Genomic DNA, 13564 nt, shown 5'->3' with positions numbered 1-13564 from the left:
CCCATTCTGATAATGACATTTGATGTTTAAAAAGCAGCATAGGTTTTTTCCTTTTTGCTGCACTGGATCCATCCTGTCCAACCCATCCCATCATAGACGTGTTTGTGTTTCTTTCCCATCCTCATGTCCCTCATTTTAGCTTAGGACATTCCTGTTTGCATTGGCTCTGTGCTCCACAGTGAGGAGTGATTAAGGATAAAGCCTCAATGGTTTCCCCTCTCTCTGTGTCTCATTTTTTTCTTGCAATTTCCTGACCCATAAGGGGGAAGAAGTCACAGGCTCTGGATGGGGGTCAGGGAGAAGACCACGGTGAATTCTGCTGTTAACAAGTCTTGCAGTAGCCTGAGAAATGGAGGGATTAAAGAGGGAAGAGACTCTCATCCTTACTCACAACCTTTGAGACAGCACTTCTAAAAAATTTAGTAGCATCCAAAAGATTTTTTAATATCATGATATTTACAGGTCTGGGACAGTCTAGAAAGCTATCCATTAACAGCTAGATAATTTCACATGTACCCAAAATGTAACTGGAGTGTATAAATCACCTATTCTGAAATTTGCAATTATAGGGTACATTTAATTATTGGATTTGTATTTCTTGGCTTTAAATGCAATGTATATACATTCCAAATGAGTTAAAAAGAGAGAACAGTTTTCAACAAATCTCATCACTCTGCGGATTTTGTTTTTTTCTAATGGAAGATCAAATTTTTTTTGAAGTTGTGACTGTTGAGTGTTTTTAAAGGTCAAAGCTATAAGGGAATTTTAAAATTAGTCATTCAGGCTGACTAAAAAGCAATACCAGTGCACTAGTGGCCTTATGCAAGCAATTTGTTTGCTCTTGAATATAAAACAAATGTAATGTCAAAACTGAGAAAGAAAAATAATATGCTGTAAATATTCTCCTATCACATTTTTTTCTCAATCAGGAAGTTAAATTGAGTTCTTTTTGCTGTGTAAGGTTAGTTATTGTTTAAAGAAAGTCTCCAGAAACCTAAAGCAGTTGGAAAACGAAAAGGCATAAAACCCACAGAGGTTAATTTCACTTGAATTTCCTTGAGATAAATCACAACTTTCACTAATTGATGCCATTGTGGAATATATTTAAAGAAAGAGAAAATAAAAGAATAAAGCCATTGCAACAAAAAAGATGAAGATTTCACCAAAATATTTTTGTTTCATTAATGACTTCCTGAACAAAGAAGGACAGAAATAGGATGCAGGAAAAGGCTGACCTTGGTATTTGTAATGAATGCAAATGAACCCCCAAAGACTTTCTCTCAAAAAGCATAGTCCATTTACATGAGTTCTAATATTATCTTACCATCAGCCCATTAGGACTGGGAAATTCAACAATTTGCAGTAAAGTTAGGTACACTAAGTCTGCACAGGGTGTAAATACATGCACATCTTCACAGTAAATGGAAGATCATGGTAGAATGGTAAAGACTGGTAGAATTTACATATATAAATCCATAGAACTCTTGGAAAAGCAAAGCCCCCACAAGAAGAACAAGGCTATGGTGGGGAACTGCCACTAGGGTTTGGGTGTTGTTAGTGAATGATAGATGAAATCAGGATGTCACCCTGAGCAGTGTTTCATGTAAAGACCAGTGTAAAATCAGGCATGTATCGCTGTCCAGAGCTCTGTGCAGGTGAGCTGTTTTTTTTCTCAGCTAACAATGTCTCAGGTGCACCATAGTATGTCTTCAGGTCTCAAGTTCTGCTAAAAAGGAAAGCTGTGCAGATCACATGATAATTAAATGAAATTATCTTTTTTTCTTTTTGGTCTTAGAGCTCATGGATATTTTTTTGATTTTAGGAATTAGAAAACAAACTATTTCTAGCTTTGCATCTTGTCCCAGAGTCAGAAATTGCTTTTGCTTATTACAGAGGGAAAGAAAATTCAAGGGAACTTATCAGGCTGGTAATGATCATAGAATACCCACTCAAACACAACACAAATTTGTGTCTGTAAAAAATGCCTCTAGATATTTAGGCATATATTTTGTTAAGAGCAATTATGGCATCAGTCATGCTGCAATATTATCCTTAATCTTGATCCACTGACTTACAGTGACAACTAGTTATCACTTTGAAAAAAGACCAGCTCGCATGTTTAATTGCATTATGACACTAATTTACCTATGTCAAAATAGTGTGAGAATGTCAACTTGCAGTTGGCAAAGTGCTGTGAGAGTTAACAAGACATTATTTTTAATCTGTGAGCTGTTCCTACCTTTTAGTAATGGACTCTAGCAATTCTGCCCTTTCACATTGTGATTGAGTTGTCTTATCATGGCCAAAACAACTCAAACTTCATTTATAGACTGTTATTATCTACCTTGCATCCCAAGTTTACAAATAACGTTTAAAACTGAAAACTAGCTAAAGTGTGATCCCTGGACTGGAAACCCACCATTTGAGTGCATACAGAGCATGTAATGGCTTGCAATAGCAATCTTCTCTCCATCTTTTCAGTATCTCAGTGTGTCCTAGGCCTTATTCTTTTCAACTACTTCATAGAAGTGAACAGGCTTCCTGAGACCCTCTAGTTAATAAATTGAATCACTACGAAAACGTGCTGGCAACAAAAGACATACATAGAACATATACTTTCATATGAATGGATCATCGCTTAAAATTAGGAAAAATTATTTCCAGCATTAGCACTGCTCATGACAACCTATTTTGGCAGCAAAAAGATTCACAAGATATATATTTTAAAACAGAGCACAGCTCTGCCTCACATAGATTCCCTTCTCCCACCCTAGTACTTCAGTGCCTTCCAGAAGCACATTAAGCAATGTGACTAATGTCTGTCTCATCTTCATTCTTTTACTTGAAGCTGAAAAATTACATTATTTTTCAAAAGCTACCTGCAAGTTGATGAAATATCATCTTTGCAATGAACATAAAATGTTTGTTTACGTTACTGTGAAGACCATGGCAAAATTCAACCTTTGCAGAAGCACATACAGCTTCTACTGATGTAAGTGAGCAAGTGCTTAGTTATGCCAGGACACAGTTTCTATCCATAAGCACTGCAAAGCATACTACCTTCTTGATATGTGGGAAATTCGCACACTAAAACAGCAAGCAATCCTTTACAGCAGCATTCATTTTGCTGGATGGGAGTTGATTGAGAAATTAGCACATCATGGGACATCTCTTCTGTCTGGAACTAAAAAGATATCCAATTTTGTAGTTGCTGTTGATTTATTATTCTGATCCTGCATGGGGTTACTGATGCAGATAGCTCTCTTAACTGTCTTTTGTGTCAAAGTGTACAAAAGACTAACACTCCAACTTTTTAATGGCATAATTTACCTTTAGCAGTAGCTCTCAAAGACTGGAGACCTGTAAGAAGACTAAAAATTAAATAACTGTGCTGCTGCTTAAAGGACATTAGTTTTCCTACAGAATTAATATGTATGGCTTCACATTTGGGACTAGCATGAAATTTAAGCTTGTAGAGTTACTGGAAATGTTTATACCACAGTATAAATAAAGACTGTGATCAGTATGGACCACATCGTGCTGGATGCTGTACAAGCAGAGAATAAATATCTACCCCTCCCTGAAAAGTTTGGTTGGCTTCCAACAAGCTGACTGTGAGACTGCTAAATAATACACCCACACAAAGAAAGAATAAGCTAATAATCTCAGACAAGTGGAGCTGTCAGCAAACTCTGTTAAGCTTTGCTGTGACTGATTTATGCAGTGGCATGATCCTTTAAAATAAAGAGTGGGATTCCCAGTATAGCTATGGATTGTGAGGAGCCAGCGTGTGAGTTGTTTATAGCAGCCTCCCAGCATATATAGGCTGTTTTCATTCAATTGCACTGGTGGGAAAGCCTGTCTCCAGCCTTAAAACAAATTTTAATTTGAGCCCCAGGTTCTCTGCTATGTTTTTGCTTTCTGGATTTTGTGACTAGAGAATTAGATGTATTCAGCAGCGCAGTCAGTATGCATTATTTCTAGAAGAAGAAATGCTGAATGCACAAAACAGTAATCATGGTGATTTAGATGTCAAAGACACCACTAGATCGGGGCTAGCAGTGAAAACAGCTTTGTTTCACTTTTCTCTTAAACAGAAGCCTATATGTTGTAGACATCAAATTATTGCATTTGGAAACAAAATTTTTATTGTGGGTGTCTTTTTACCCCCTTTTTTTCCTTTTTTTTTTTTTTTTCTATTCCCTACCTAAACTATTTGGCAAAAGCTTATCCCTTTGCAAAAGTAATGTATTCCTTATGAAGAGCTGCAGTTTTAATGACAGTTTAGACATTTATATATTTATTAGACTATATTTTCCCTTTAATAAATGCTTTGATGTAGCATATGTACTCAGTGTTCTGTGTACACATTTCCATAATAACCTCTTTTCAGTTATCTGGGAGATCAAAGGCTGCAGCTATGTACAACTTCTGCCAAAAATAAGACATTCTTTTCTTACTGAGTCTTTGTAGACTGGTCCACAGTGTTTGGTGGGTTCTATTTTCATCTCATCACAGTTGCAAACCCCCAAATTTAGTGTCAGTTTTTTCTTACTTAGTCTTAATTTCTGTCCTGTCCTTAGCATTGCAGTGGTTCTACATTTTTATGTCGCTGTAGCCATAGCAGGGCCCTGTGTTAAAGGAGTATTCACATGATAGCATTAGCCAAGAGTGTGAGAAGTCAGCACATCCCTGCAGTTAGCACACACAGATGTGTCTGTGGGCAGTGTCCACAAATTAAGAAACTGGTATCCCAGACTTGTTGTGTGATGGATCCTGCTTCACTGCAAATCACTTAATTGCAGCCAATACATGTTTTGCCAAGGGTATTGCCATCTCTGCCTCACTGTCTGCAATGCCTCATTTACAAACCACAGGGTTCTTTTCAAAAGTGGTTTAAGAAGGTTGACAACAAGCCCTGTAAAAAGATGATATCTTCTGAAAGCCAGGAGATACTATTTCTCCTTTGGTCAGCTGGGTTTAAAGAACTGTTGTGCATGCTCAGTGAATTTTTTTTGCAAATCCTTAGTACCATATTGCAATTAAAAAATCTGAACAGAAGAGATGATTAAATATTTTTACTTTATCCCATGAGCTCAGTTTCTATCTAGTAAGAATAATTTCCACAAGCCAAAATTTAGAAATTGTTTATGGTTTAGGCCTCAGTAGATAAAAGGCATGGAAGAAATTGTCTGAAATCCTTTCAAGAAAACCTTAATGCCTGCATCTCCAAAATAAACAACTAGCACAGACTGGAATTAGCAGGATGGTTGTGATATGACTGGTGAAGGGTTCTAGCACTGCTCTTCAGTAGAGTAAAAAATTATTGAAGACACTACCATATTTTTACCATTACCTAGACATGTGACACTTTCAAGAAGGATCCTTCTCATTTCCATTCAAGTCTCTTTCAAGTTCTCTTCAAGAATATATGCAAATAAGTATTCAGATCTATTTCAAGGGTTTGCTTCTACATTGTAAAGGCTTGACCAAAGTGGAATCTGAAGTCTAAAATTATTACATTTTCAGTTAAATCATCATATTAGTGACTTTACTTTTGGCTTAGAAGATTTAGTGTAATGGCTGTGGAGGGACAGGGATTGCTATGTTCAAATAGTACATGAAGAAGTGGAACTACCCTCACTGAGGTTCTTTTGAATGGGTTTTTCTGCTCAGTGTTATAGGTTTTACATCTTTCGACCTTGATAGGGAATTCAGTTTATACTCCATTTTTCTTTACTTCCAAATTACGAATTTCACTAGTAAAGTGCTGTGGTATCAGCATATTAAGACAAATTATGATGAGTTAGAAATGCAATAAGAAGACCCTTTGTACCTTGCCGTTATGGCCAGTAACACCTGCTTGTTTTCCCTGCAGAGTTTTTCCGAGAACTTCTGGAGAACGCGGAGCGATCCTTGAACGACATGTTTGTCCGGACGTACGGCATGCTGTACATGCAGAACTCTGAGGTGTTCCAGGACCTCTTCACGGAGCTGAAGCGCTATTACACGGGAGGCAACGTGAACCTGGAGGAAATGCTGAACGACTTCTGGGCTCGGCTGCTGGAGAGGATGTTCCAACTTATAAACCCCCAGTACCATTTCAGTGAGGACTACCTGGAGTGTGTGAGCAAGTACACAGACCAGCTGAAGCCCTTTGGAGATGTGCCCAGGAAGCTGAAGGTTCAAGTGACTAGAGCGTTCATTGCTGCACGCACCTTTGTTCAGGGGCTGACAGTAGGCAGAGAGGTTGCGAACAGAGTATCCAAGGTAATCTGAAATCAGGGTGGGGTTCTTTTAGCTTAATTTGTTCTCAACCTGCCAGACAATTGAAATCTATCTTTGTGCCTTTTTTTTTTTTTTTTTTCAATACAAGGAAATGTGTTTGGTTGGTTTTTATGCCTACCAATATGCCCATCTTAAGTTCATAAATAGGGGCAACAGTTGTTTTCAGTTCCTTCTGGGGATATTGAGGCAATACTGACTGGAAGGCATTTCTCTGTGCTTAGGACACAGTGAAATACCAATATACATCAATGTTATAGCATGGTAATGATTGTCATTTGTAATTCAAAACTGGCTACATATATAAAAGATGGGGATTAGATTATAATTTAAATGTTTCAAGCAAATTTATTATGCTGTTCATTAGGAAAGCACAGCCCTCACAGCATTCATTCATCATGCAGCTGGGTGATGGATTTTGTTAGAAATGTCTAGTCATGTTTCTGATGAGAAAATAGACAAACAGTGACACCTCTGAAGCTTGAGCTTTCCCAAAGGATGGTTTGATTCACATTTATTTTAGGTTTAATTATTTATCTATGCAAATATTTATGACAATTATAGTCCTTGAGGGCTTCACATAATTAAAGAAAAAACAGTGCAAAAATAACCCATCTGGGCACCACAAATGTGCCTGAATGACTTTCTCTCACACAATATTTCAAAATCAGGTATATTTTTCTGAATTGGTGTTCCAGCTAGATAGTTGCTCTGTGATCTCGCTGTTTCACAGTCCTTGTAGTGTATTTGGACCTTGAATTCTGAACTACTCTCATGAGATCTGCTCAAATACTTCTGAACAAGTGCGTGAGTGATTTGGATGCTTGGCCCATCCAATACTTTCCCACATTTACAAGCCTAAGCCACTCCTCTGCCTCAAGAGGACTATCTCATTTCTTCATTAAAACCACAGTCAGAAGGTGAGGTAAGGCCTATACATTGTACAGTAGACTGCAACTCAAGCACTCAACAAGATGGGGCTTTTAAACTTTTCTTAACCTGTGTTATGTGATATTTTGCAATTGCAAGTTGAAGAGCCGTGGAGCTACAAATGTAGTCAGGAAGGGAGAGCCTGATTTTATGTCTAGGAGACTGCATGGGAGAAAAAGGTCATTTTGCACTTAAAATTCAGTGGATGATGTATGTGATCCTTGCTAGTCAGCTAGAACCGAAGTCTCTTCCTCCAAGTGCCTTCCTGGGCTTCAGGGTTGCCTTTCTGTGATTTCTGGCACTGTCAGTTCTGGCAGTCTTTCTGAGTGGTGGCAGGGAATCGCTCTGCGGTGCCTGGTCTAGCTGGGGCAGCTTTTCAGCCTCCAAATGTGCAGAATGCATACATCTACAGCCCCAGATTTCCTCTGAAGAGCGATGATGTCCCCATGGGTCAGGTTCTAAGTGAAAGCACAGAGCTTTGATGTCACTGTTGTCAGCAGGCATTAGGTCTTGCTGGATCAGACTGGAGAGAGTAATCTATGTAATTCATGTAATAGATGCATAATTTGTGAATCCCTCACAGATTAAGGTCTGAATTTCTGCTGAGATGTCACTTTCCCTGTGTATGTACATGACTGTACAGACTGTGCAGGTGTCTTCTCTGTCACATATCCAGGAAATGTTTTCCTCTCAGCCTCTGGGTTTTGGGTACATAAGCCCTCTGAAGAAAAGGGTTTACAAAAAGATCACTACATGATCCTATGATCCCATAATGAGAGCTGCTAGCTCTGCAGTGATACAGTGGGTCTTTTCGTAGTGTCAGTTGAAGATGATAACAGTAGCTCAATGCTAGTGTTCAGCATTCAGTGCTTCTATTGTTTTGTTTTTTTCTTGTAACATGAATGAAACACTTGAAATCATTAAAAGGGTTCAGTGGGTGGTGCAAGACACAATAGTGTCTTTATAGACACATAGTGATACTCCATTAGACTACATCTAGAAGACTGTGTTCAGGTTTTGGCCCTTCCTGCACAAAAAAGACATTGATAAATTGAAGAAAGTTCAGTGGAGGCCACCATCAGGATCTGGAGTGGATTATTTGTCCTTGAGCCTGTGGGACTGGGACTTCTTCATTCTGGAGAAGTGGCTACTTCAAGGACACGTAGCAGTTGCTCCTGGTGCCTCTAGGGAGGTCATTAAAGAAATGCAGCAAAGCTCTTCACAGTGGGGCATGGTGTGATATGATGGGCGTGAGTTGAAGCATTTCCCCTTGTCCTGTCACAGTAGGCCCTAATGAAAATCCCATTCCCATCTTCTTATAAATGTCCTTTAAGTGCTAGAAGGTTGCTAATAAGATTTGCCTGGAGCTTCTCTTCTCCAGGTTGAACAACCTCAAATCCCTCATGTCTTCATAGGAGAGGTGCTCCAGCCTTCTGACCATTTTTGTGGCCCTCCAGTACAACAGGTCCATGTCTTTCCTGTGATGCTGAGGATTCCAGAGCTAGATTTATTAATCCAGGTGGAATCTTCCAAGAGCAGAGTACAGGTGACCTGTTGGTCACATTTCTTTAGGATCATTATCCTATGATCCTATTAAAAATTAATAAAATCAAAATTTTGCTTAAATGTAGAATATACTTTGATTGCATGACTACATTTGGTATTAAAATTTTGATGCCTGTATTCATACCCACAGCATATGCAAAACAATTTCTGGCCTTAGGGATTTCTGTTACATGCAGTCTGGTGAGGCAGATATGAAGAGCCCCAAGTGGCACCAAATATTCAAGATTAATAATTGTCCTGTGGAAAGGCTCTGATTACTCTAAGGAAGAATCGTTTGTTGCATATCATAACTGTGGACTTTTATGCTGGTTTATATACTGTAGAAAATGTCAAATTCTTTTCTTAAAACATAATTTTAAAAGACTATGACCATTTTTTAGAGTTCGAACATAACTGCAGCCAAAAATGAGACAGGTAAACATCTTTTGTTGCTATTTTGAATGTCATCCAAATTCTGCACATATTTCTTTCTCATTGTACTCTAATATTGAGAGATTCTGCGATAAGAATGCCATGTCTGGATAAGTCAGAAGAAATTAATAAAGACAGAAAATGAAAGGAAGAACTGTTGCAGTTCTTCTACAAAATCCTTTGTCCATTCTCTGTTCTGGCAGGGAACAGAGGGGGATCTTCTACCTGCAACATCACAAGCTTAAAAGATTTTTTTGCTTTCTATTTGTGGACCCATTATTTCACTGAACTGCCAGTGACATAGAGAAATGTGGAGCCTACACCTTAAACACCATGAGAAAGAGAGTGACTAATGAGAAAGTTGGTAACATCTCCTTTGGGCCTTTATTGTCTCATCATCTGGACCATTTCTGTAGAGGGTTGGTGGGTCACACACAAAGGATTTGTTCCCTCTCTAATGTCAGGGACATATCCTTTCTAATTTTTCCTCAGAGAGGTTGTAGTGTCTTAAAACAATGCAGTTGGTGTATTCTTTGCAAAGGAGCTACAATTCCTTTTTTTCAATGAGCTGTGCACTCAAGCACACTCAAAGGAGGCAACACATCGCAAATATTTTCCTCTTACAATAGGATTTTGCTGTTGAGTAATTTGCTTGCCAGTGGGATTATAATTTAGTAAATCACACTTAGATAAATGGGGAGGGAGGTGGTTAGGACATCTTATTTTTGTAATTTTTTTCTAATATTATATTTCAGTTGCAAGCAGACACAGTTGCTTCCATCTGCCTGAAGTTTTATTACGCTGTTTTAGTTGAACAGTATTTTCATGATCTCTAAGTCTAATTACAATTTTTAATCTTCAGAGATTTTTAAATCTTTTTATTTCTCATTCTAATGCATTAAATTTCTCAGTGCTATGTTCCTATGCTGCTTAAATCTTCACTCAGTGCAGTTTTTCACTGGCTTGAATGGACTGGCTTGCTAAATTATATATATGTTCCAGAAAGTTGTATAGGCATATGAGCAAAAAGTAATTATTTCTTAAACTGAGGATATTATCTCTTAATTTAAATCAATTTATTCATTAATATAGAAGAATTCCTAAAATATCTCAAGTTGAAAGGGCCCTGTAAAGATCATTGAGTCCAACTCCTTGCTGCTTGCAGGACTAACTAGAAATAAATGATATGACTAAAAGCTCTATCCAGATGCTTCTTCAGCTCTGACAGGCTTGGCTCCATGACCTCTTTCCTGGGGAGACTGTTCCAGTTACCAGCCATCCTCTCTTGAAGAACCTTTTCCTGATGTCCAATCTGCACTTGCCCTGATGCAGGTTCAATATGTAATATTCAATATGCAACATCAGAACTGCCATTTTTGGTATGTTAAAGGTCTGTTTAGTTGATTTTACCTCAGTGACAGTAGTTTAAAGGTCAGTATAGGAGCAGAGCTTCTCAAATACTATACTTTCTTAAGCTGTAGCTAGTAGATGTTTATGGACATTTTGAACTACAGTTTCAGAAATAATTAGTTAAATTTTCTACTACCCTTTTTTCAGTACTTTTTTAGATTCTAAAAACTGGCTTTTCTGTTTTGATATCATTTGGTTAAAAAAAAATAGTTCTGTCCTTCCTTGTTCCTCTGTAAAAATATAGCATATTAACATGTTACTGTTATTAAATTTGCTTGTTTTCAACTATTTTCCTAGATAAAATAAATAAATAAGTAAATAAAACAAAACCAAACAAACAAACAAAAAAAAAACCAAAAAAAACCACCAAAAAAAAAAAACACCCAACAACAAAAACCAAGCCTTCCTGGCAAACTGTGATTTAGTATCTAATGTTAAGCTGGAGAAGCTGCTGAAAATATTTCTGTAGTTGCTTTTAGCTGCGATTACCAATAATGTGATAGAAAAGACATATGCATACTTTTCATGTTCATTTTTTCTGTGTCTGAGCTCTGGACACTTTGTGAGAAAATAATGCTAAGTTATTCTCTCTGACTCCAAACAAAGCATTCTCAGTTATGGCAGTAATCCCTTTGAACTGTCACCGAGTGGTGGAAGGTGTAAAAACACATGGGGAATTAAAATTTTAAACAGGAGGGTCCAGGATTTCCAGGAACATGTGTTTCCTGAAATACTTTTTCCAAATGTATTAACAGCTGAATTACAACAATTATCACTCAATCTTTCCTTGGGAACTGGTTCTGTTTTATGCATGCCATGTTTGTTTCCGAACACTTGCTTATTTAATGAAAAAAACATCTTCATTGGCTCTTGCACTAAACCTGCCTCACTAGGACAGCAAGTGAGTGCAAAATACTTTTATTTACAGAGATCTAGGGGTTTAGTTATTGTTTGCTAGTTTTGCTTTTCTCTAAGTTTGGCCATTTTGTATTTTTTTTTTCTGAATTTGAGTAATTTCTTCCCATTGTATATTGGGATAAGGACAAGAAGAATTATTCTGAGTTTGGCTTTGACTTTCACACTTGAAAATTCATGCTACCAGCAACCAAAGTGGTTTTTATACCAGGAGTAAAGTGAAGCTTAGCTCAGGGGCATCATTAAGAGCAGTTAGTGATTTTGTTAGTGGCATAAACATCAAAGATTTGTGACCCAGCCACTAAGAACTTATTTCATTAATGCATTTAAATATTAATTATCATTTATTACAAAATAAAAAGAGGCTGTTACAATACTTTTATAATTGTACGGCATAGGCTATATATCTCCTTCTTTTTAAACCAATTAAAACCATTCATCCCCTGAATATTATTAAATTATGTTAATATCAGACTTCTTATTAGGAACCTAGTGATATATGAGCAAAGTGAAATAAATTCAGTAATACAATTATAAGGTTAAACCCAAGATTAGTAGTGAAAAGCAGTCTCTAGTAATTGCCTGTGATTACTTCTACTTGCAGAATGCCAGGCCACTGCTTTTCTAATGTGCTGAATCAATATTCTTACAAACTCTGCTTTTCATGGTTTATAAATAAACATTCAACATTTTGTGAGAGGCATAAATAAAGGCCAATATTGAATGACACAGTAATTCAGAATGTAATTATTGCAGGGAGGAGGGAATATGACATGGTGATAAGTCAGGTAATTAAAAGCCAAAACAAATTGTACTTTAAGCCTGGAAAATGTGATTTGCAGGGTGTGACAGATAAAGAGCAATGTGTCCTGTGTATTTTAACTTCATTGGCTGAAGAGATTTGGCTTGTTAAAGCCACAGAAGAAAAGGAAATCTAAAAAGACTATGGCATTCAGCAAACTTTAATCCTCAATTCAAATTGTTGGTTTAGGAACAGCCCAGCTGAGCAAGCAGAGCTTTTATGATTGCATCACTGTCTGTTGTTTTAAGGGTTTTTTCAGTAATTAATTCTTTGAATTTTCATTGAGTTAACATGTATTTACAATAACTGGATCACACTGTGACATGAATGGGGCCACATTCTTTTTTCCTCTTCCTCTCCCTTGGTGTTCTTCAGTTGGGAGCCCAAGGATGACCCAGCCAGGGGAGTTTCAGAGCTGTGATGTGTCTGTGGCACAAAAGCAGGAGTGAATTATATCCACACTTGAGTTCTTTCTGGGAAGTATCCTTTGAACTGAGGTTCTTTAGCTGTGCTGAATACCTTTATTTCTTTTTTTTTTTTTTGAAAGAAAAGACACATAAACTGATCTAGTTAATTGCACACATTGCATGGAGAAATAAAACAGATGCCTTCCACATATCCCAGACATACTGCAGGTGCACTGATCTATTTTCCACTTTGTGTGCACTGGAATCATCAGATGTTCCAGAAGAGCAGTTCAGGAGAAAAGGCCTAAAATGAAACAGCAACTTCAACAAAAGGCAAAAGGCAGTAGGAGGTGTACAAAAGCTGTGGTCTATGTTCTACCTATGAGAATTGTCAGATATAATCCAGCCTGGCCTCTCCATTTCATAGGTCTTTAAATATCATTCAGCTACCTTGGTATTGAACTTAACAACCCAAGTTTAACTGAGTCATGCTGCTCAGTAGGACAGTCAGTCTATCCCTCAGGTAGTTCTGCTGTTTGGGTTTATTCCAGCTGTGTGCCACATCACATCTCAGAATCCAAAGCAGTCCTGTCATTTTGGATTTTTTTGTATCATTCATAAACAGAGATCTTCTAATTGCAGTTCTTTTGCTCAGTTTGTGGTTTGGGTTTTGCACAATGCCTACTGCATAGCAAATACCCCTTAGTTCAGCTTTGCATGAAACTTCTAACTATAAATTAAGAACTGTAATGGCACTATTTTAGTTTAGCAACATTATTAAACACTGTAATGACCCATTAGAAAATTAATTGTTTTAATCAAGGTTTTGTGCAGGATT

At 37.4% G+C, this 13564-nt stretch overlaps 1 protein-coding gene across 1 annotated transcript in view; it reads left to right on the top strand.

Annotated features, from left to right (window-relative positions):
• The window catches only part of LOC120495824 (glypican-6), a gene marked incomplete at both ends in the record, with an annotated part of 659110 nt that overhangs the window by 389396 nt on the left and 256150 nt on the right, over nucleotides 1-13564 (top strand). The window contains one exon of the mRNA XM_039695705.1: nucleotides 5879-6270. Within this exon, the coding sequence (XP_039551639.1) occupies nucleotides 5879-6270 (392 nt within the window). The remainder of the gene's footprint in view (nucleotides 1-5878; nucleotides 6271-13564) is intronic.

This window comes from Passer montanus, unplaced genomic scaffold (genome assembly GCF_014805655.1).
Source record: "Passer montanus isolate IOZ18808 unplaced genomic scaffold, ASM1480565v1 scaffold92, whole genome shotgun sequence".
Classification (NCBI taxonomy): Eukaryota; Metazoa; Chordata; class Aves; order Passeriformes; family Passeridae; genus Passer; species Passer montanus.
The sequence above is the reverse complement of the archived record's forward strand: the minus strand, read 5'-3'. Positions and strand labels throughout refer to the sequence as shown.